At 42.6% G+C, this 22,221-nt stretch overlaps 2 protein-coding genes across 4 annotated transcripts in view; both read left to right on the top strand.

Moving 5' to 3' along the window:
- The first annotated feature begins 4,164 nt into the window (after positions 1-4,164).
- Positions 4,165-20,382, top strand: LOC119024486 (transmembrane and coiled-coil domain protein 3-like). The gene is made up of 4 exons (XM_037107328.1): positions 4,165-4,392; positions 16,170-17,143; positions 17,867-18,002; positions 18,422-20,382. Exons 1-4 carry the CDS (start codon positions 4,327-4,329, stop codon positions 18,725-18,727), a joined length of 1,482 nt encoding a protein of 493 aa, XP_036963223.1. The 5' UTR covers positions 4,165-4,326; the 3' UTR covers positions 18,728-20,382.
- A 576-nt stretch (positions 20,383-20,958) lies between these two features.
- The window catches only part of LOC119024831 (coiled-coil domain-containing protein 136-like), a 35,234-nt gene continuing 33,971 nt past the window's right edge, over positions 20,959-22,221 (top strand). For 2 of the 3 annotated variants that reach the window (XR_005076619.1, XM_037107961.1), the window contains exon 1: positions 20,963-21,178. The gene's annotated coding sequence lies outside the window, so the exon portion shown is untranslated. Of the gene's footprint in view, positions 21,179-22,221 lie in introns of all 3 variants that reach the window. The other variant, XM_037107957.1, reaches the window with a different exon arrangement.

Below are 22,221 nucleotides of genomic sequence, written 5' to 3'. Positions count from 1 at the left end.
CTATTCTCCAATTATTCACACAGTTAAGCTTAATTTTGATTGACAGTATTCTTCACTGTATCTAATGCTGTGGTCTGTTTGCAAGGAGGAAGTGTAGCTTTTCAGGCTGAGCTTGCTTTTTGACACCATTTTGTTTTTGTGTCAGTATTTTAGAGCAGCTGTGAACAACCAAATACCCCTTAAACGTGGGGTTGGACCCATGCTAGGATAAATTGGGGAGTCAGCAGTCTGCATTATAATGGGCTTTCTGTGTGGATGAAGAGAGGGGAAGTGTTCTGTGGCAGTGCACATTTGTGTATCTGGTCTGGTAACTGCACCTCTAAATTAGAAAAGGTGGTGTTTGTCATTGCTGCAAAAAAGACTTTAAACATGAAAGCAATCATGAAAATGAAAATGATCCTACATTACTTGGGTGCTAATGCATTTACGTAAGCATCTGTGGAGTACTTAAAACGCCGCTAGTTGCATGGTACAGCAAGCTGATCAACCTTTGACCTTTGTCGGCCAAAGTCTCCCTGAAGAGAGAGTTGAACCAGCGGCACTGACCCTTCTCACACAAGCATTTGACTGTAAACATGCTGTCCTTGTCCTCATCAAGTGTGCTAATACAATTTGACTGGCTTGCACGTCTTTATCAGCCAACTGTGGGGACTACATACAACTAATGTTACATTCTGGATATCAAAAATATACCTGTGGATATCTAGAATTTAAAGACACATGAAGATGTACACATCTCAAATGACAATTATGATTAGAAGAATGTCTGTGGATATCTGAAATGTCCTTTTTGACTGGGAAGAATTGAATGAATAATATCTGTGATGTTTATCCAGTCTAGCTATCAAATATTAAAATGGTGACTTTTTAAAGGATTTTTAGATAGATTTAGATTTAGATTTAGACTTTTTACCTTGAAATACAACTTCCACTAGTTCCACTATTCTGACTGGTGAGAATGCAATTTTGACTATATGAAAAATGCTATTATGGATATCTAAAATGTAATTACAGATAGGAGTGTGGTTCAGTCAAATTCAGCCTAAATGAAAAGGGCAAAGAGCAATAATAACCATCTAAATCAGTATTCTACAGGTAAATCCAACACGGCATAAATCACATAAGTCACCTGTGTGAAGAAGTGGTGGATACATAAATGGATCAGACGATGTTACAGACAACCTACAGTAGGTACAGAAAACATGTCACAAGTTATGTTTCAATATTAGCTGGTTTGTTCTCTTTAAATATGTAACTCAAGGACTTTTAAAGCGCCAATAATTCATGTAGGTGCTGGCATAAAGCAGTCTAACCCCTTACTTGTGTAATGTAATGAGGGGATCGCATGAGGTCAGAGAAGATTATTATGGCAGGCCTTACATAGCACATTTTAAACTAATGCTCTTAAAAGCGATGGGGACAAAATCAATAATACCTGAATAAGGAACAACTGTTGTTTGTGGCGATGTTTCCCCTAACTTACATTTTAAAAAAAAGAACAAAGTATGAGGTTCATGTGTAAGTCTGCATTCATTCAATTCAATCAGACTCAGTTAATTTATTCACATTGACTCAACGTAAAACGTATTAAAATACTTGTAGTCGCTGTTGTAGGTAAATAATATTCTCGAGCATATAAATATCCACAGTAATATTCCTCCCAGGATCAGCCCTGTATCGATACCTGCAACAGGGAAGACAATTCGTTCAACTTTGCAGAGTACGACCTACAATAGCTCTTTGTATATGTTCGATAAGTCTCTGAATTTAAAGAAACATATACCGAAAAGCTCAGTGACCTAACTTCGTAGACCTGCTTCTATAAACACAGCAGATTGTTTACATCTTCCTTCCGAATTAATAATGCAAAATCTGTATCCTACCCCTGTGACTTACTGTAGCGTTTCGTGTCAAGTGACGTGAAGGAGGAAGGTGTCGCAGGTTGCCGTGCGAGGGGACTAGACTTTCAGCGTGCGTTATTAGCCCATCAATTTTTCATTAGGGCTCTGCAGATATGGGTGAGCCGAGGACAGTGACTGCAAGCTTTTTCTTTTGCTGTAGTTACCCGGTGAATGTGTGCGGCTAATTAAAGGGCACTGATAGGAGCATTAAAACTTGATGACTGGATGAATGATATTGTCTGCTGCTGTTTTTAGAAGCCCATTGTCCAGCGAGCCCAGCAGTCTTCTCTATGTGATTCTCCACAGGGCTATCACGTCTCTGCATCACTTGACCTGCCCTCTCTGAACCTCAGAGGTCAACGCATGTCAATGTATGGCGCTCTCGCCGTATGATCCGCACGGACAAAAGGGGGATTCTCATGACGGCTCTATATACAGGCCGCAAAAACAAACAGGTATTGTCTGCAACTGTAAAGGTTAAGCGAGCTGTGATGCAACACAGGCCTTTGTGTTCACAGCTAGGTGGATTAGCTCATTCCAAGCCGAATGAATGTGAGTTAAAGGGCCAGTTGGACGGTTCCCCAGGCCTCTTGCGGCTTTGGCTTTGACTGCTTGAGTGGAACGAACCGGGTTTATGAATAAATAGCAGGGATCTTTATTTCACACTGATATATACAGCTTTAAATGCACTACAATGAACTGTTATAGTTGTTCTTAATGCTCGTCACCAGGTCAGATAACAACGCAGTCAGGTTGGATAAGTCATACAATTAAAGATGTGTTTATAGTGGACTGCTGGGGATGAATGGAGGGTCAGCCTGGAGAGAGAAGCTGCTGTGTGGTCTGGTGTAAAACACAGCACCACCCAATAATAACGGCACTGCCAACAGATGGAAAGGGTGTAGGCTGAAAGTACAAGAGCAACTATATTTGCTGAATTCTTTATTATTACACTTTACTTAAAACATTTCTGATTTCATTCAATTTTATAAAACTATTTATGACGTTTTATGCTGCAAAATGTTTGAACTTTTGAGAATGTAAGTTCTTGACACAACTTCAGCGTTTGCATGGTTTTCTGTTTGTATATCGGCCGATGTGTCCATAGCAAAACATTTGTTTACTTCCCTACTTACTATATTATTATCGGCATCAGCCCTAAAAGTCGAGTGTTGGTTGAGCTTGTCGGCCGACATTTAATTGAAAGTGAGGAACTAGCTGCTAGATTTTCCTGCAGAACATCATATATAATTGTTTCGGATGGTTGTGTTTGTGGTGTTTGTCCCTTCTCCCCTCCGGTCATCTCCAGCTCTGTCTCAGTGAGGAGCACCTGGCTGTGGAGAGGGAGCACCCATAAGCTCCTCTGCCAGCCTCAGTAGACAGAGGCTTCTGGTCTGTACGCCTCTCAGATAAGGAGTTTGCACTGTTGACTTGACCTAGTGTCTTTTGTTAATCTCCATTTGGTGCCTTGGTCATTTATTTGTCTATATGGAAAAGAATCCCATGAATTGGTTAATTTAAATGTGTTTTGTGGTTAACTTGGGGGTTGTCTAGAGAATAAAAATGAACAATTACTATATCATGTGTTATTCTAGACTAAACTACCCAACATTGTATAAACTTCTTGACCTGCTACATTGATGCGCCAGTAATTAGAATCCAAATTGTACTTTTACCTTGATTCTGTTTCTTCAAAACTTATGCTTGCATTTCTCCATAAAAGGCCAACCTGACCTACGTTCACAGTGGGTCAGTATTTGAGGAAATGAAACTCAAAAATCCACTTTTCTTACAAACAGGAGCTTTTTAAATTACTTTTTTTCCCCTTCCACCAAAGGATCTGAGTTCTTTGTGCACCAATATGATGTGTTAAAAAAAACACTGCATATCATACAATACCACAACCGACTTTGGTATTTTTGCTTTGATAAAATAATGATGTGGTATCAAACTGAATTTAATGCCTGTTCTCAGTCCCCAAACATTCAAGCTCTCTTAGACACCCTTTTATTTTGAAAGTCATCCGTCATAAAACACTCTAAATCCCCTGCCCGCATTTAAAAAGCGTTTTAAACTTGTATGAGCACACAGTGGGAATATATACATATTTAAGAAAGCTAATACCGAGTGTGTTATCTTCCACTGTTGAAAGAGTTAACCCCTCCCATTACACACACACACACACACACACACACACACACACACACACACACACACACAAATAGGCGGAGTTTGTGTTCACCCACAGTTTGTGTGTGTGTTGAAGAGAGCACCCAGTGTGGCAGTGTGTGTGTGTGAGAGGGAGAGAGAGGGGGGAGAGAAACGGGGTTAAACATGGATACGAGATTAGATTTGAGTTGTAAACTCGTCCCGGTCCTGAACTGAAGACCCGCAGGCTCCTATCAGCCCACCGACAGGGATTATTATGCCCAGCGCCAACGTGTCCGTGCGAAGTTTATCTGAAGTAGAGAAATACCTCGGCAGCCGGATGGTGAGTAACCCTCCGAGTGTTTCTGCAGCGTGTTGTGTCACACAGACGGCAGGTCCCGGACTGTACCAGCCGGACATTGTTGTCTCTTCATCCACACGTCATGTGAAACCGACAGCTGTGTCGTCTTCGAGCCGCACGTTTCCCCAACAAAGAGCCTTTAACACTGTGAGGCGTTCAGGTTCAATAAGATAGACACATACACACACACACGGACAGCAGAGTCCTTGTGAAGATGTTATGATGTCTTTAAGTGTCTGTCACTGAAGACTGAGCCCTCCTGCATTGTCAGTAATAATATTTCAACTAAATTTCAACAGTCAATGATATCTCAGTGACGCCTTAGATGGAAAATTAGGGTTGTTTTTCCATATCAGTTGGTCTGATCGTTTAATTGATCATACGATTCACAGGCGTTAACACTGTGAGACGTTCAGGTTCAATATGATTGACGGACAGCAAGTCTTTGTAACGATGCTTTTTGATGTCTTTAAGTGTCTGTCACTGAAAACTAACTGTCAATAATAATATTTCAATCATATTTCTCTAATGCCTTGAATAGGAATTAGGGCTGAGACTGAGGTCATTTTGTATTGACACTCATCTGTTGATCGATTAATTGATTATTTGATTCATTGTTTGGCCTACTAATTGTCATAAGAGTGTTAAATTGGTGTCGTTGTTGAGATGTCTTCTTTTAAAAACTGTGTTTTTTCAATCAACAGTCAAAAACCCAGAACATACTTGTGGACGAAGTAGTACCCAGTGAATTTTGGGGGAGTCTGACATAAAAAAATGAGTCAAATGATCAACAGATTATCAGAATTGTTTACTGATGAATCAACAGCCTTTAACAGTATGAGACGTTCAGGTTCAGTACAATAGAAAGACAGCAGTCTTTATGAAGATGTTTCTGATGTCTGGAACTATCTGTCACTGAAAAATGTGTATTGCATAGTTAATAATATTTGAATAATCAGTAATATCTCTCTGATGCATAGAAATTAGGGCTGAAACTGAGGTTAGTTTCCCATATCAACTCATCTGACGATGGATTAATTGATCATTGCATTCATTGTTAGGTCTACATAAGAGTGTAAAATGCTTCCCAGGTGTTAGTTTTGATCAATCAAAATACTTGAATAAAAGTGTTGTGTTTGAATATTGGAAGCAGAAAGTTCCTCCAAGCTGTACTTTCCATTACTGTACTCATGTATGTGCAGATTTGCATAAAAGTCCCTGTACCTGTAAAGTGGTAGCAGACAGAGTAGTTCTGAGCTGAAACTAGAGACTCTGATTGTCATCTACATGGTAATTTCTTTGCACTGCTGCTTGTGGCAATATCATTTTAAACTGCAGGTAGTTTTAATTGACTGATAACTTGGGCAAAATGTTACACTCCTAATGAGTAGCACATAAACAACCAAAGCAATAATCTAAACCAATACTAAAAGTCTTGAGGTATTTATGACAGAGCTCTTGTTTTGCATTCTATTTCACAGGTGCCCACTGAATGACTCAGTGTTTGACAGTACAATTGTACAAATTAAACTCTTGATCCCATTTTGTTTGACCTGGCACGTTTTATCAGATATGTTTTGAAAGGATTTTTCTTTTCCTGTGGAGCCATTTACCAGAGTGGATTCTGTAACATGTTAAGTGTTTTAAGGCAACACTGTCCTGATTGCTGTAAGACTTTATCCCGTTCACTGTCTTTACACCAAAATCTTGCACTGAACTCATCAAGTCAGTCAAGTCAGAGATTTGCCTGAAAGAGCTTTTCAATATGTATAACACTGACTCAGTTGTGAAAAAAACAACAACTCTAAAACCTCTCAACCTTACAAGAACAGGTTTTAGGGGAAATCGTCCAACCATTTGCTAATGCTAATATATGATCTTCCGAAAAATCCCCTGAAGGCTGTGACAGATAAACCTGAGTATGTGTTTAAAGTCGGATGCTTTCGGTCGCAAAGTGACAAAGAGTTGAGTGCTCTGTCGAGTCTTGTGCAACCAGAAAGTCAGTCAGGTATTGTGCAGCAGGTTGTTTCTCTTTCTAGTTCGTGTGCATATGCATGAGCCTTCAGGCTGTAGTCTTTAAAGGTGGCGCGCAAGGTTTTGATCCGCTCACCAACAGGATCCTGCATCCTAAAGGGAGCTCTTACAGGTGTAGCCTGTTTAACGCTGTGACCAACTGTATATATTTCAGATTAAAAATGCAATGCTAACTCTTACAAACTAATGAAATCAATAACCATGTCAGCCCAGTAGAAGAGCTTGAAAGATTCATACACAGACCGTTTGAGCCAGCCTCTCAAAGTAAGCAATAAGGCGGTCGTGGCCATCACAGTGTAATGGAACATTTCTGATGATTTGCCTGGTTTATTACTACTGGACTGTCCAGTTATGTTTTTCCTCATTTGTTGGCTACAGATGACATTCCACTTTGGTTCCTCAAAAAGCCATTGTGCAGCAGATATAGTGGGTTAGAGGCCAAAGATGATGCAACACCGCAGTTCGAGTAGCTCGTTTACACAAACTGTCTTTTTAACCCTGACTGAAAGGATGGTGGCTCGGCCGACACGTGCACGCCATGTCTTAGTGACGTCTGCCCTGCAGTTGCTCTGTCACATGAATGCGATGGGTCAAAAAGCAGGGCTGCTGCTAATAACGATTATGTTCTTCGTTTCTTTTGTTCAACCAACAAGACTCTCCATTTACCATCACAAATGACAAAGACAAGCAGCCAATCCTGACATTTCAGAAGCTGAAGAAGATCCAGCAAAAGTTTAACATTATTTAGCCTGAAAAATGACTGCATCAGTCAATCGACAAGGAAAACAGTTGGCAACTGATTTACTTTCGATTGATCACTTGATTAATTGTCTGAATGTGGCAGCGCTGGACACTGGATATGTTGAAAATATCTGTCATATCAGCCATCTCGTCCACCTGGTTCAGTGACCACAAACAAAGCTGCATATCCAGTGGTTTCACGCTTAAAATTGTTGACACATTGACACTTCTTCAACAGCGGTCTCTCATCAGGCAGCTGGACACCTACCTCGTTCTGTCGCCACAAACAAGGCTGGAAACTGTCTCGACTTGTCTTGTGAAAAATATCCAGTGGTCTGTTGCTGGCAAATGTTGAAATGGTATCTTGTTTGGCAGCCATCTTGCCGAACTTGTTCAGTCGCCACAGACACAAAGCTGGAATTTCCCCCACGTTCTCAACAAAAAATATTTAGTTTCGTTGCCACTAACATGCCCCAGTTTTACATAAGTGTTTAACATATCCAGTGGTTTCATGGGTACAAATGTGGGAATGGCATCTTAAACAGTGGTCTCTTGCTGTGGTCTGTTACTTGACAGCATACATGATACATATTATTTCTTTGTAGGTAGCCTAAATTATGTCTTTCATGCGTTATGAGCTGCTTGACTCCTCACCAACCGTACAGCGTCATTGGCTCTATTCACTCTCACACTTTGAATCAGTACATTTGAATATAGCTGCATTTTTAAAAAAATCTCAATTGAATCCCATTCAGTACTCCCCCCCGTCCATGCGGGCAGAGCAGACGCTGGGAGTGTTAATGGGCTATTGATTTAGTCCTGGACCAGCTTGCCTATGAGATAATAGCAAATACGTCTTAAGCAATTCATTCCGCTGACCTCCCACGGATTAGTCATTCAGGACTTCAAACTGTTGCTACTTCTATTCCTCTTTTATTCTGATGACTCTGCGTACTGTTTGGCCTCTCAAGAAAGGTTTTTCGCAATCAAAGTGAGGCCACATAGGCAGCTGTGGGATGCAGATGAGAGGAGGAGGAGGAGATGTTGGGTCAGCGTTCTGACCACAGTCAAAGATGTGCTCCCTGTCGCTCTCGCTCTCCCCCCTCTCCGGGCTTTCTTCCCGTTTCCATGTGTGAGCTCTGAGTGGGAGAGTGTCTGTATCCATGAGGATCAGCTGGAGGGAATACCAATAAGCACCGCAGGCTTCATCCCCTCTGTGGTTCTGTTCTCTGCTGAAGGGACGGTTTTGTTCCATCTCAGTGAGTGTGCCAGCTCTGTTGCCTTGTGTGTGTGTGTGTGTGTGTGTGTGTGTGTGTGTGTGTGTGTGTGTGTTTATTTGGGGTGCACAGAGGCAATGACAGAGAGAGAGCGCGATAAACAAGAGCCCCCCTCAGCACTGCACACTTTATCATTTTGATCTCTTTTTTTGCCAGTCGCTGCAAAACACCTGGTAGATGCATGCTTCTGTGACCTGACCTCACATCGTGTCTGATGGTTTCACTAGATTACTGCTGCGATTGTGACGACTTACAAGCATTACTTCCTCCTGGCGGGGGACAACGCCTTCCTGTTTGCATCAGAAAATGTCTGTGGCTTTAATAGCGTCCCGGGTAAAGGGTGGCATGGAGAGTTTAAGCCAAAAAAGAAAAAAAACCCAACAGGCTCAGTTTCTGTGCATTCTGCTAGTCTGAACCAATATTTATCTCACTAAAACTGCTCTGTACACAGTTCACACCTACCGCATACACACCCAGCGCTAAATTATTTGTGTACTTCCCCCCTCACTCCAGTTCAAGAGCTGAATCGCTGCTCTGCTCGTTGCTTCTGGTGCTGCAGTGGGCAGATGAGTGTAAGGTCTGGTTTTGCATGAAAAATTGAATCACTAACTAGATCATTGATCCAAGAGAGAGAACGCTGCAGTGCGAGATAAGCAGCATCTGCAGTTTCCATCAGCTCCCCCGACTTTGCACCCAAAATGCTCGGATAACAGATTTCTCGGGCAGAACAGGACGCAGCTCCTCCCTCGTTGGGTTAAGATTGAGGCTAATGCAGTTGGATCTTTATGTTATGCAGTCTCGGGAGGTCAGAGCTTATTAAATGGGTCATAGTTTTGGACAGACGCTGTGTGATATGTAGGACAGCGTGGGGGACAAGGGGCTCATACAGTACGGCGCTGAGGTGTGAGGGAGGCACCCTGGGGGCACACTGGCCTCCTGTAGATGCTGTTGGCGGAGATGATGATGATCGGGATGATGTGCGCCGCCGTGCTGTGTTTGGGGAGCACCCTCCTTTTGTTCTATTCCTGTCCTCTTGTGTGTTTTCGTTTCTGCTCTGTCTTCCACTTTCTGTGTGCCTCTCCTCTTCTGCTCTACTGACACACTAATATCACTGAATGAGTCAAGCGGCGGTGGGCGTCCGCCTGGCTCGTTAGCTTCACATTTATGGTGAGATGCAAATTTTTAAACGTATGAGCGGACAGATGAGTCTCGCATGGGTCAGCTTATAAATGCCACGGAGAATCACAGTCAGTGAGCGCAAGTACGAGTTCATCCTACTGCTGAAGTACACTCGTACAGGTTAGAGATGGAAACACCATATCGTCTACAGTGTTTGTAAAAAGTACCCAAAAGTCACACTTTCCACCTAGAAGAATAATACTTGAAAGTGAAAGTGTTAAAGTATCTGATATGATATGCACTTGAGTATTAAAATAATTGTTTGCGGCATAAATGCACTTAAGTATCACTAGTACAAGTAAATGTAAATTAAACACACATTTACATGTATGTAAAAACTGGATACATGGTGTTTCCTTGACAGTGGTGTTGTCAGATTCGCCAGTTATCAGAACTGATATTTCACATTTTTCTGATGATCACAATCTGTGTTTTATTTAATTCGATTGCGGGTAAAATAAATGGATTTTAAAATATGCAAAGTAACAAGTGACTAAAATGACTGAGTAAAAAGCACAACATTTTCCTCCAAATCTGGTGGAGTGGATGAACAAAGTCGTGTAAAAATTGAAACACTCAAGTAAAGTAATGCACTTCCATCACTGCTCATCAAACTGGGCAGAATCAGTGACCTCTCAGTTGAGGACGGTCCAGCAAACCGTCAGCCTTCTCCGCTGCCATCTGCCGCGTTGGAGAAGCTTTTCCCCCCGTAGTTACTGGGCTTTCGCCCCCCCACCCCGTCGTCGTCTCCGGCCATCCCCAAAGACCTTCAGTCCCTCGCACTGTTTAACCCTCCCACCTCAACAACCCCTGGAGAACGCCAGCTTAAGTGTCTGGGAGAAACGGAGTGAAAAGTAGGGCAGCTCCTCAGCAGATTTGGGAGGACGTTTTCATCAGCATGAGGCTAATTCATTTTGCAGAGCCACTCATCCAGAGAGACCCTCGGATCGCTCCAACTTAGTTAGTCAGAATGGGCAGAAAATCTTGAGGCGTCAGAAATAAGCTTGATAAATGGAGATCGTGCACTTTTCATTTTAGCGCCTTGATGGAAAATAGGCAGATGCCGTACTCATTTTTTGGGTCCCAGTTTGTGCAAAACATCTGGCTCGTGTTATTTGTGTTATCTGAGCTGCTCTCATGAATCAGGCCCCCCTCCTGCCCAAAAGCCATCTTGTTTTTATAACAAAGAGCTTACTCCCCTCATTCCAGCTGTGTAATACAATTTTGGCTTGACACTCACTACTCCAGGTGCACGAGTGTGAACGTGGAAGTCGTATCAGTGCTCGCAATACATCTCCCACTCCTGTCAAGGTAAGCTTTTCCCGCAGGCCTCAGCGGTGATCCATCAGTGGTTGCCAGGGCCACAAGTTGATCTATTTTACACTCCAGTCCTGTACCTGTGATATCACAGCAGCTTGAGGCAATACACTTGCCCTTCTGTGCTTTGAGTACGGCCCCTAATGCGACAGAAGAACACATTGCATAACATTTAAGAGTTAAGGCTGGTGGTGGGAGAGAGCCCGAGGAGCTAGCTTAGTTCCAGTACTGCAGAAATAGCACACGGTCCAAGCTGTCTGGTCGAACAGGCAGCTCTTTGTGTTTGCCGTTTGATAACTAAAAAGACTGGGTAATATGAGCAACCTACACACAAGCCTGCTCTACACTTCCTCTTGAGGAAGGAGGATATCAGGCCGCTTTTTTTCTTTTGTATGACAAACAGGTTTGACAAAAGGGCAGCATACCGTATGTGTAAACCTGATTGTTCAGATATATATATTGAATGCCCTCGGGAGGGAGCGGGGTTGCGATTGGACGCGGGGCTCCTCAGGCTATACGTCAGGCCAGTGAATCCATATGCAGTAGCTCGCTCATCGGAGTCCTGGACAGAGCAGAGGTAGGATGTGACAAAGTGTGCTTTTTTCTCTGCAAACAAAGAGTCCTGTGTTGAAGAAAGGACAGATGCCAGAGAGGGGGGAGCGATTGGGGATGAGGACAGAGGCTGAAATACCCCCGGCATGCTTGGAGAAAGAAGCGTGGCATTCTCCGGTTACACACTGTACATACATGAGTATATATTATGTATGTCCACTGTAATTATAAGCACTGTTTAAAAAATGTATTTACAAACAAGACTACTGGTTTTAAACCATGCTGGGAGTGCTGAAACTGCACTAACCCAGAAGCTGGAAGTCAGAGCTGGGAATGATGTCACACCCGAGTTGACTGCATTCCAGTAAAATTCAGAAACCGAGATGGCCATTGTTAGCTATTAGCAGCACCAGATAATAACAATGCATGAGGATGTATTGTTCATACAAATATCCTAGCAACATGTCCACAGAAAGAGGTTAGACGGCAGTATATGTGGGACTAAGTGCTATTAAATGGTGTATACTACGGCCTTCACTTATTGTTGATGCATGGAGCAGGCCATCATGGATTCCAAGGTCGGGGTTGATGAGGTTCTTCTGGCTTTCATAGAAAAAATAAAAAATCAGACTTCAGGGGGCATTCCTCCCAAGAGTCAAATTGCTCACTTATGCCTTTCTCCATATCTCACCTTTACACCAGTATCAGGCCCATCAGAGGCAAAAAAGACGTTTTGAATGTATTTTTAGTGGTATTTTAGCGTTTGTATCTTCCTTAAAAACTCAAGACTCATCCTGCACTCTGGGGCGGATATTAATTATTTCACAAATAAAAACATTCTTTATTTTTTGATGCTGCCACGGGTAATAAAAAAGAGGGGAGTGGATTGTGTTGCTAGGGAGTGGACCGCACTGAATTCTGTACAAAAAACACAACTGATTCACTGATATGGGTGAAACTGGGTCATGTTTTATAGAGAAAAATAATTTCTCCTCCCAGGTTTTCTGCCTTTTTAGAAACTCTGGACAGATAGCATCACTTGTTACCAAAGCAACTGCTAACTAACCGATCACCAGCAGTTCCTCGATGACCAGCCCTGGGGCGCGGCAGCTGGAACACTGAGATGATTTATGGGTTTCCTTGCAGACAGGGAGCTTTGATATTTAAGTTACTGCTGGATTGCTGCTTAATTTAGCTAGCTGCAGTTAGCACTGTGATCGGTCCTTGCCGACTCAGCCCTTCCCTTCGGCTATCTAGCTTATAACTTCTCGGAGGCATTGTTTTTCTGTCCTGGTTCGACCACTGTCATTCAAATCTGCCAATCAATGGAGAATCGGTGTCTACGACCTGGTGGTTAGGGCGTGGGACGTCCATTCTGCGCTCTTGGCTGCTGCCTGATTTTACAGTAAACACTTAACTACTCTGAAGCAACTAGTATTCTAAAAGCTAATTTGTGGGGAATTTCCGATGGGGTACTCAGAAATTCCAACATACCAGTTAAAATGGAGCATGTTGTTTACCATCTTAGTTTAGCGTGTTAGCAAACACCTGCTAATTACCACTGAAAATGAAGTGCAGCTGAGGCTACTGTGAGTTGTTCAACAGTATTTGGTCATAAGACAAACCTGGATAAAAGCCATGTCAGTGTAGTACTAAAATTATTAGGATTCATCCTCTGGGAAACATGAATATTACAAGTTGCTACAAAATAATTAGCATGGCTAAAAACAAGTTCAAGGCAGTTTCTGTGTTGCACATTCTGGTGTGTGTTGTAGTGGAGTCAAAGATGACACACAGTCCCTGTTCACCGTGTCGCCTCCACAAACAAGTTTAACTAGTAGGTTAGGTGTGAGGTCACTGTGACAACAGTAAGGAAATTGGAATGTAGCCTTCATGCGTAACCGGTTGACCCCGTTTCCAAAAAAGTTTCAATGCTTTGATAAATCAAAACAGAATGGCAGCTTCAGTCATATTCAGAGTAAGCATTTATTTACAAAAAACAAGTTTATTAAGTACAATCTTACATTTATTGTCTCGGCACCATTTGTAAACAAGTATATGTCAGAAAGGATTTGTCTTATTCATCTCTCAAAACTGTAACTTTCTTCGGGGTTGTAAATCCAGCAGGTTTAAAAGAGGGATAGTCCTGCTGAAAGTGTCTTTGTTTCAGTCATTAGTAACTGCTGTGTCACGGAGCATGTCTGCAGAAATAAATGACTAGTCACACTTAATCACCCTATTACTTGTAAACGCTCTCTTGAGTCCCACCTGACAGTCATGCGTCGAGGAGTGTCAGTACGCGGTGAACTCTAGATGCGTCAGTCGGTACTTAGCTCGCAATATGTAACCGCGGCGTCGTGATGTGGAAATGCTAAGCAGGGCTGAGCCTTAAGTCTGCCTGCTGTGATCTGTTTATTTGCTTGAAACTAGCAGTGTTACATTTGTTAAGGATTAGTGCAGCTTTGTACAGCATGTAGTGCTTGTTGTACAACACTTTGTATTAGGCCTCATCAGCTTACACCCTATCATCATCACGCTGGTGTTGCCCTGCGATCAACTCGCAAGATCCAGTGGCTTGTTAGGCCACCGCTACATTGCAGCGACACCACACTTGAAGTGACACTTCTGCTCTAAAAAATGCTGCTCTGAAACCTAATTGAATTATCTCTTGGCTGCTCTCCTCCATTTCCTCTTTGTGGAGGGTCTTTTAACTTGCTTACTTGAGGCATATTTATTCGGTTTCACTTCCTCAAATCTGAAGCAGACAACTCAAAAACTCTATTCCCGACACCTTCTGCCTGATGTGTCAATAGCTCACTGCCTTTAATGTTGACCCTCTGTCAGGGTAACGGTAATGTACTGTAAAAATAGGGGACAATGTCTGGAAAAGGGATTTCCTGAGCCTTGTGGCCTTGTTTGACATTATTATCACTGACCTACATTAGATGTGCACGCTCCACTTCTTTCACACACACACAAACGGCTGTTATCTGAATTTTGTCATTCGTGTGCTATACTATGAACAAACAGGATTAAATTCTGGCTCCGTAAATCGCAACAGACGTGCCAAATAAGAGCATTACATTCACACCCAGATGGTCTCACAGCGGCTAGAGCAAATGCTTATTTATTGTGTTCAAGTGCTGTCTGTGAGGAGGACATTCAGACACATAAAAAATAATTCCCAACATTTTACTCAGCAGCCAGAGATGATGAGGCAGCAACATGCGGCTTGTGGAGTCTGTGGACCATAGCAACGCCACAAGATCGGGTTTACAAAACAACCCTCCAGCTTAACCCAATTATCCAAATCATCCGTATGAGAATGAAAATAACATGTTTGTTGTTGCTGTCCGTTGTGCTACTGAGCTACTTATCAGTTCAACTTTCCCCAAACATACATCGCCCGTTGTTCTGCTTATTGATGAAAATGAGTAAACCTGTCTCTGGAGATGAAAAAGTCTATGATAACTGTAAGAGCCATGTAATAATACACCATAAACAGTATTTGTAATTAATACTTTTTGCAAAACTAAATTGTGTTATGCTATTGAAAATGCATAATACACCTATTAAGATTGAGCATGTTACTGTAACAGTGCTTTCCAGTGTCTTTTTATAGGATAATAAGTGGATGGATGTGTGTTTTGCCCTTTTAAGATTTGTATTTGTATTTTTATTACAGTGACATTAAGCATCAATGGAGGAAGTTTTTAGAATTTGTAGACTTTATTTTTTGCTGTAGGAAAGTCGGCTTGTCAGTTTGGATAATCCATCGTTCATACGCATGCACCTTTTTGTTAATTTTAATCTTTGTGTCAAAGTTGACTCCACGCCTCATCATTGGACATCCAATCAGGTGGAGTTATTAGCTCCCAGAAGTGCACAAGGACAGTGACTACTGGAGTCTGAACCCTTTACATTTGACAAAGAGAGGCGAAATCAAGAGGAATGAAAGCCAAAACTTGAAAATATTGTAGTGCTTATTTTACTTTTTACTTTTTTGGGGGGGCTCCCTGCCCTGCATGTTTTAGATGTTTCCCTGCTCCAACACACCTGGGTCAAATGATCAGCTCATCATCGAGCTCTGCTGCAGTCTGATGACGACCCGTTCATTTGAATCAGGTGTGCTGCAGCAAGGAAACATCTAAAACATGGAGGGCAGGAGGACACGGGAGTAGTGACAGATTCAGAGCTCTACCGTGTGATTATAAAATGTTCATACATTTTAATTACATGATTTGTTTTTCTCTGTGTGACTATTCGCTAGGTTTAATACAGAGCATCTTTGTAATGGTGCATAATTGAAATGAACAGATAATTTAACTTCCATCATCTTTGCTGTCACTCAGCCACTCTAACCAAAGAAGTAGCCTAGCTTTGAACATAAACAAGAAGTGCCTGTTTATGTCTGTTACGCTTCAAAATCCCATTGGTTATAAATGTAAGGGATGTTACTGGTGCAGCTGTAAGGAGCAGCAAAGTACAGCCCTGTCTTGCAAAGTCGGGAGATCATAAGGTTTAGAATTGTTTTTGAAAATATCTGATTATTATCTTTTCTGCATTGAGATGTAATCTATCAAGACGTAATCACAATGCATATAAGAATCATTCAAATGCTCCGTATCTAATACAGTATCTGGTCATTGTTTCTTGTAGGACAGGAGTACCGAGGGCAGTCCTCTTGGCATTCCTGTGTCGATGCGTCGGGGTTCTTCAGAGAACAACTTGGATCTGGATCTGATCGATGGAAGTCCCCGTCCTGCTTCGGGATTTGAGGTCCAGCGTAGTCGTTCTTGCTTGGACAACCTCCAGCAGAAGATACTAAAAGTCACGGAGCAGCTGAAGATCGAGCAGACTGCGCGGGATGAGAACGTCGCCGAGTACCTGAAGCTGGTGAACAGTGCAGACAAGCAGCAAGTGGGGCGCATCAAGCAGGTGTTTGAGAAGAAGAACCAGAAGTCGGCTCAGAACATCGCCCAGATGCAAAAGAAGCTGGAGCAGTACCATCGAAAGATGAAAGACAATGAGACCCACCACAGCCCAACACCTCATCCATTCGCTGCCAAACACAGCACCATACCCAGGGAGTCTCCCAGACAGCTGCTGAGGGATATGACCGGCAGCGGCCGACACCCAACCATGGACAAGATCAAGACCATCGGACCGGGTGTCTCCCTCTCCCCTCCGTTCTTCTTCAGCAAGCCCCGAGAGTTCGCCAATCTCATCAGGAACAAATTTGGCAGCGCTGACAACATCGCCCACCTCAAGACCACTCTGGATGCTTCCTCACCGCTGCCCACTGACAGTGCAGGAAAGGGGCTGAGTAGCAGCACTTCTTTGGTGGGCAAGCCCAAGTATCCCAGCGATGACGAGTGCTCCTCGGGGAGTGCTTCCATCTCAGCAGACAGTAACGGGAACCCGGCGGGGGCAGGGGGGTCAGCGGTGCAGAGTCAGGGTCAGGGCCAGCAGGCCGAGGGTGAAGGCCAGAGCAGACTGGCCCTGAGCCTGGAGGAGGTGAGCGAGATCAAAGATGCTCAGAATCAGCTGGAGGAGGATCTAGAGGAGCTGAAGACTCAGTTCAAGAGAGAGTATGACATCATCAGCCAAACACTGCAGGAGGAGAGATACAGGTGTGTTTTTATGTACTGGTCAGATTTAAGGAGCGATAAAAAGAGAAATTCTTTCTGTTAAAACCTTTTGACTGCTCAACAAAATGAATGAAAGTTAAAATGTTTCACAGTGGTGTATATACTAGTTAAAATCTGTAACCTAATAATACAGTGCCAGGCTTAATTTTCAATGTTAATGACTTTGTTCTCATGTTGAGAATTGACATAATTACTATTGATCTAAAAATGGAAACGACTTTGAATAAGCATTTACTGGATTCTGGATGAAATTCATCACAACTGCAGAAGTGCTGCGTCTATTTTGCTATATATTCAAGTATCTAAAATTCTTAACATATCTGATATTAAATGTAATTAAGTATCAAAAGTAATTTCTCGCAAAAATTTTTAAATGAACTTTAAGTAACAAAAGTAAAAATATGTGACACATATACTGTATGTCTGATTACACTGTATACTATTGGCTGATCAATTATTCGCCAGGCTGATTGCATGATAGTCAGTTTTCAGCGTGTAATCTAAAACGAGACTAGTAACTAAATCTACTAAAAGATGTAGTGGAGTAAAATGTACAAATATTGAAACTGTGTAGTCTAAGTATAGAACCAGAGAATGGAAATACTCAAGTTCAATAATTGTACATCATTAGAGTACTTCAGTAAACACAATTGGTTACATTCCATCACTGAATGCGCCTACATTTGAACTGATATCCACCTCCAGGTACGAGCGTTTGGAAGACCAGCTGAACGACCTGACAGAGCTTCACCAAAATGAGATGACTAATCTGAAGCAGGAGCTGGCCAGCATCGAGGAGAGGGTGGCCTACCAGGCTCAGGAGAGGGCCAGGGACATACAGGTACGGAACAGTCAATCGATTATAGGATGAAGCTCGATCAGTCGACTGCAGATAATGTGGCTTACCTGTGTGTCATTAGCGTGTGCTATCAGCGGGCAGGTCAGACAGGAGTGAATCAACTCTAACATAGATTAAATATAAAATCTCAGCACATGGCTGAAGCTTGTCTGACCTTCATTTTAATAAGGCTGTTGTCTGTCCAAGTGAGCCGAATGTATTCATCAGATAATAAAATCAGCCTGTTTTTGTCATTTGACATTTGCGACGAGACAAATTGTTCTGTCTTTGTGTCTCTCTGCTGATACATAATTAATCTTTCGGGGGAATTTGGGTAATTGAGCATCAAAAGGTCAGCAAAATGCCCTTTAGCCACTTGAGAGACATCCAGACCCTTAATCTTTCTCCATCGTCTCTCTCAGGAAGCTCTGGAGTCGTGTCAGACACGAGTGTCCAAGCTGGAGCTGCAGCAGCAGCAGCAGCAGCAGACGGTCCAGCTCGAGAGCCATGACGCCCGAGTCTTGCTGGGGAAGAGCATCAACATTATGCTGGCCATCATCACCGTCATCCTGGTGTGCGTCTCCACTGCTGCCAAGTTTGCCGCTCCGCTGATGAGGAGCCGGCACCACGTGGTCGCTACCTTCCTGGGAGTTTGTTTTTTGACCATATTCTGGAAGAACTGGGACCGTTTACAGTGCGCCATAGACAGGCTGCTGGTGCCCGCCTGATAGTGGAGAGAGCGCGCTCTAAACAACACTGCAGCAACGTGGATGCTGTCAGTTGTCAGGAAAAGGACTGTCTCAGAGGATTGGTTGTACAATCGTCAGAAGACACGATGGCCTTGAGTTCACGGGAGGTTTTTAAAGTCAGACTGAAATGTGATTTATTTTTTTCTCGTCTAGAACTTGAATGTGTGTTGCTAACAACTTTCGTTTAGCCTTTTAAGAATAATATTTATGTAACAGTAAATTGTTTTACCTTCCCTGAGCATTGCTATGAAATCAGTTCAAGGATTAAGAAAGGGTGAAGAGAAGTGCATTAATATCACTACAACTCGCTCTTGTCTTTCCCTCAAGTTTTCAGGGGAAACGATCAATCGTTGAGGTGAAAATTGAGCAAATGATTACTTAAACGTTTCTCAAACTGTTGCAAGCATGCACATACACACACACACACGAACAAAACCTCAAGCTTGGCATCTTTTTGGCTATGAAATGCTAAAGGTGGCTGGTAGGCGGATTTTGTTACCTTTGCACAGAGACAGGCCAGCTGTTTCTCTCTGATTTTAGGTTTTATGCTATATTAAGCTCACTGACTACTGGCTGTAGCTTCATATTTAGCATATAGAAATGAGAGTTGTGTCAATCGTCTAATCTAACTCTCAGAAAAAAAAGCATGTTCTTTCCCAAAATGTTGAAATCTATCTTTTAATGAAGAATCTACCAGACTACAGCAGAGGCACTAGGCATCTTGTTTTCTTTATGTATTTCTTTATTCCTTATTGCCTTGTCTGCCCCATGTGGTCTTAAAAGTTTTTCTGTTTACTCTTCCTGATGTCTAAGTGCAATATATTTGATTTCCGAGCGCTGTTTTTTAAAACGTGGTCTTCAAGGAGTGAATGTTTTACGTCAGTGTTTTACAGTGACGAGGGTTTGGGCTCGGCAGAGGAAGTGTCATTAACGCTGGCATGGGAGATCCATAACCACTGAAGCCACTGCTGGGCTCTGATAAGACCAGCTGTCTCCTCTCTCAAGGGCCAAAAATCAATCCAGCTGCATTACCGCGCTGATAGCGTGGTAATATCAACACACGCCAGCCCTCTGGCACACACACCCAAACAACACAGGAACAGTCACTTTGCGCTCTATGTCTTATGTGTCTGATGTCTGTCTTTTACTACTAATGTGATGGAGAAGTGATGGGTTATACTGTGATATGAGGTTTTTTCTGAGGAAAAATGCAATCCCCCCCCCCCCCCTTTTTTTTAAGAAGCAACAAACAGCCTTCAGTGCTCCTGGAAGCACCTTACAGGCTCCAAGTCATGAACTATGAGCCTATTTTGTTTTACTTTCTTTCTGTTTTTTTGACTTACTAATGTATTATATCATGTTTGTCTCACGAACATTGCCTACGAGGATCTAACATGAAGCTACGGACCACTTTTTAATGTTTTGTCTGCCATAATTAACACGTTTGTGTTGTTTGTCTGTCATTCTACTGACTGTTTTTTTTTTTTTTTTGAGGGCGTTTCATCTGCAGAACTACAAGTCTGGTTTACATTCTCTGTCATGGTGCACTATGTAATCAATCAGTTGTATTTCCATGCATTACGTGCCTTTGTCTGACAATTTTTCTGTTAAATTAAACAAGTCTTTTTAATCAACTTGAGGCTGACGTTTGGAAAAGCAGTTCTTGTCGCTGTGCTTGTGAAGTGAATGCGTCATAAAACCAGGCTAGTTCATCACGTGCCTTTGGTACAAAAAGGAAATGAGATGAGAGTTTGTGAACTTGCTGAAACTTCCTGTAAGTAACCTATTTATAGATTCAAAGAACATATTATAGTTCATTCCTCTTTTACAACACTTTATTTAAAAGTACACTACTCTATATGTCCTTTTGGGGATTTCCACCAGAGGAACCCCCCCCCAAGAAAAACCCTTGGCTTTCAAAGAACACGTTTTTCTAACGAGTTAATGAGCACCACAAATATTTGCTGTTCGATATTTAAAACACTCCCCTTCCCCTCCACTAGGGGGCGCAGGCGCTTCACTGATGACACAGCGGAGATCCAGAAAACATATTGCAGAGCTGCAGCATCTTCCAATCCTCCCACTGTGCCAACCAGATCTCATTCACGTCTTTTAATCGAAATGATTCATTTTCTTTCCGTCGAAATCTCTGCAGACGCGCCACAGAGACATTAAAAACAACAGCATCGCAGGAGACAGGAGGCTTCACACTCTCCTGCAGCAGCAAGCCGCTCAAACGATGCGGAGGAGCAGCGCCCTCTGCTGTTGTGAAAAATAGGCATTGAAACTACAGGTCCACAATTAGTCTATGATGTTTTTCCACTAACGTCAAATCAAGATCCATTCTGTCGACAGGCACGTTTTCTACAGACCGTGGCTCTCCTCAGGGTGCTCAGAGAGAGATGGAGTAACGATCCCTCAGGCAAGCCGGTACGTCCTGTGGAAACGCTTCATGATAAGGAGAGCAAAGCATGTTCTTCAGTAATGCCTAACGCATAACTCGTGACTTTATGTGATGTGTTCACACTTAACGAGGACGTGTTATTCACAGTTTTGCTTCATACATTAGCTGATGCGCGACCACATTAGCTGGATTAGCTGGTCATATACCACATATTTGCTCTGCTCCTCTGACATAAATGCACTTTAATAAAACTGAAATCCAGTTAACTTGATTGCACGTCAATTACATTATGAAGTTACTGAAGGATCTATAAAGTGTGGACTATTCCGATACAGCACGGTCACCCAAAGAAAGCACCTATTGCATTGTAATGTACTGATAACATGCAAAATGGTGCTAATGAATGACTTCCTGCACAACTGTGACTCGGCTGCAATGCTCAGTAAGGATCCTGCATGTTTAAAGACAAAACAGAAAAATAGCTCGCACCAAGAACTGGTAATTAAGAAATGAGGATGTTCTGCTCTTCATCAGCACCTGTTCAAACTGGCTGCCATGTATTGTGTGCAGAATGATGGAGTGATAAAATCAGCAGATGTAAGAGCTCAGATTAAAAAAATCACACAAGAAAAAACAGTGATTTTAAGCAATATCATAGGAAACTGGTGATCGGGCCCCAACACATTACAACACCTCATGATGCACCTGTATGTGCCCAGCAGTTTTTAGCAGCCCTGACATGAAGCCATGGTGATTTAATCATTTGTAATGTTGAGCAACAGGAAGTCCTGACGCACCCTGCACTAATGAATGCATTAGCACATCGTGAGTCAAGTGAAGCATTGCTGTGGTTTGTTCCCTTATTATAAAGTCTCGCAGCACAGTTCCGACGAGATCACACAGCCACATTAAAAACTCATGACACGTCATGAGCTACATGTCGAATATCACCTTCAAGCACACGGGTAACACAGAAAGTGTCACATTTGCACTGCAGTGCAACAGCTCGAACATCACCACGCTGCACATCCCTGTCAGGGTGCCGAAGATGCAGACACAGCGAGACATA

The sequence above is a fragment of the Acanthopagrus latus genome, chromosome 8 (genome assembly GCF_904848185.1).
Source record: "Acanthopagrus latus isolate v.2019 chromosome 8, fAcaLat1.1, whole genome shotgun sequence".
Taxonomy (NCBI): Eukaryota; Metazoa; Chordata; class Actinopteri; order Spariformes; family Sparidae; genus Acanthopagrus; species Acanthopagrus latus.
The sequence above is the reverse complement of the archived record's forward strand: the minus strand, read 5'-3'. Positions and strand labels throughout refer to the sequence as shown.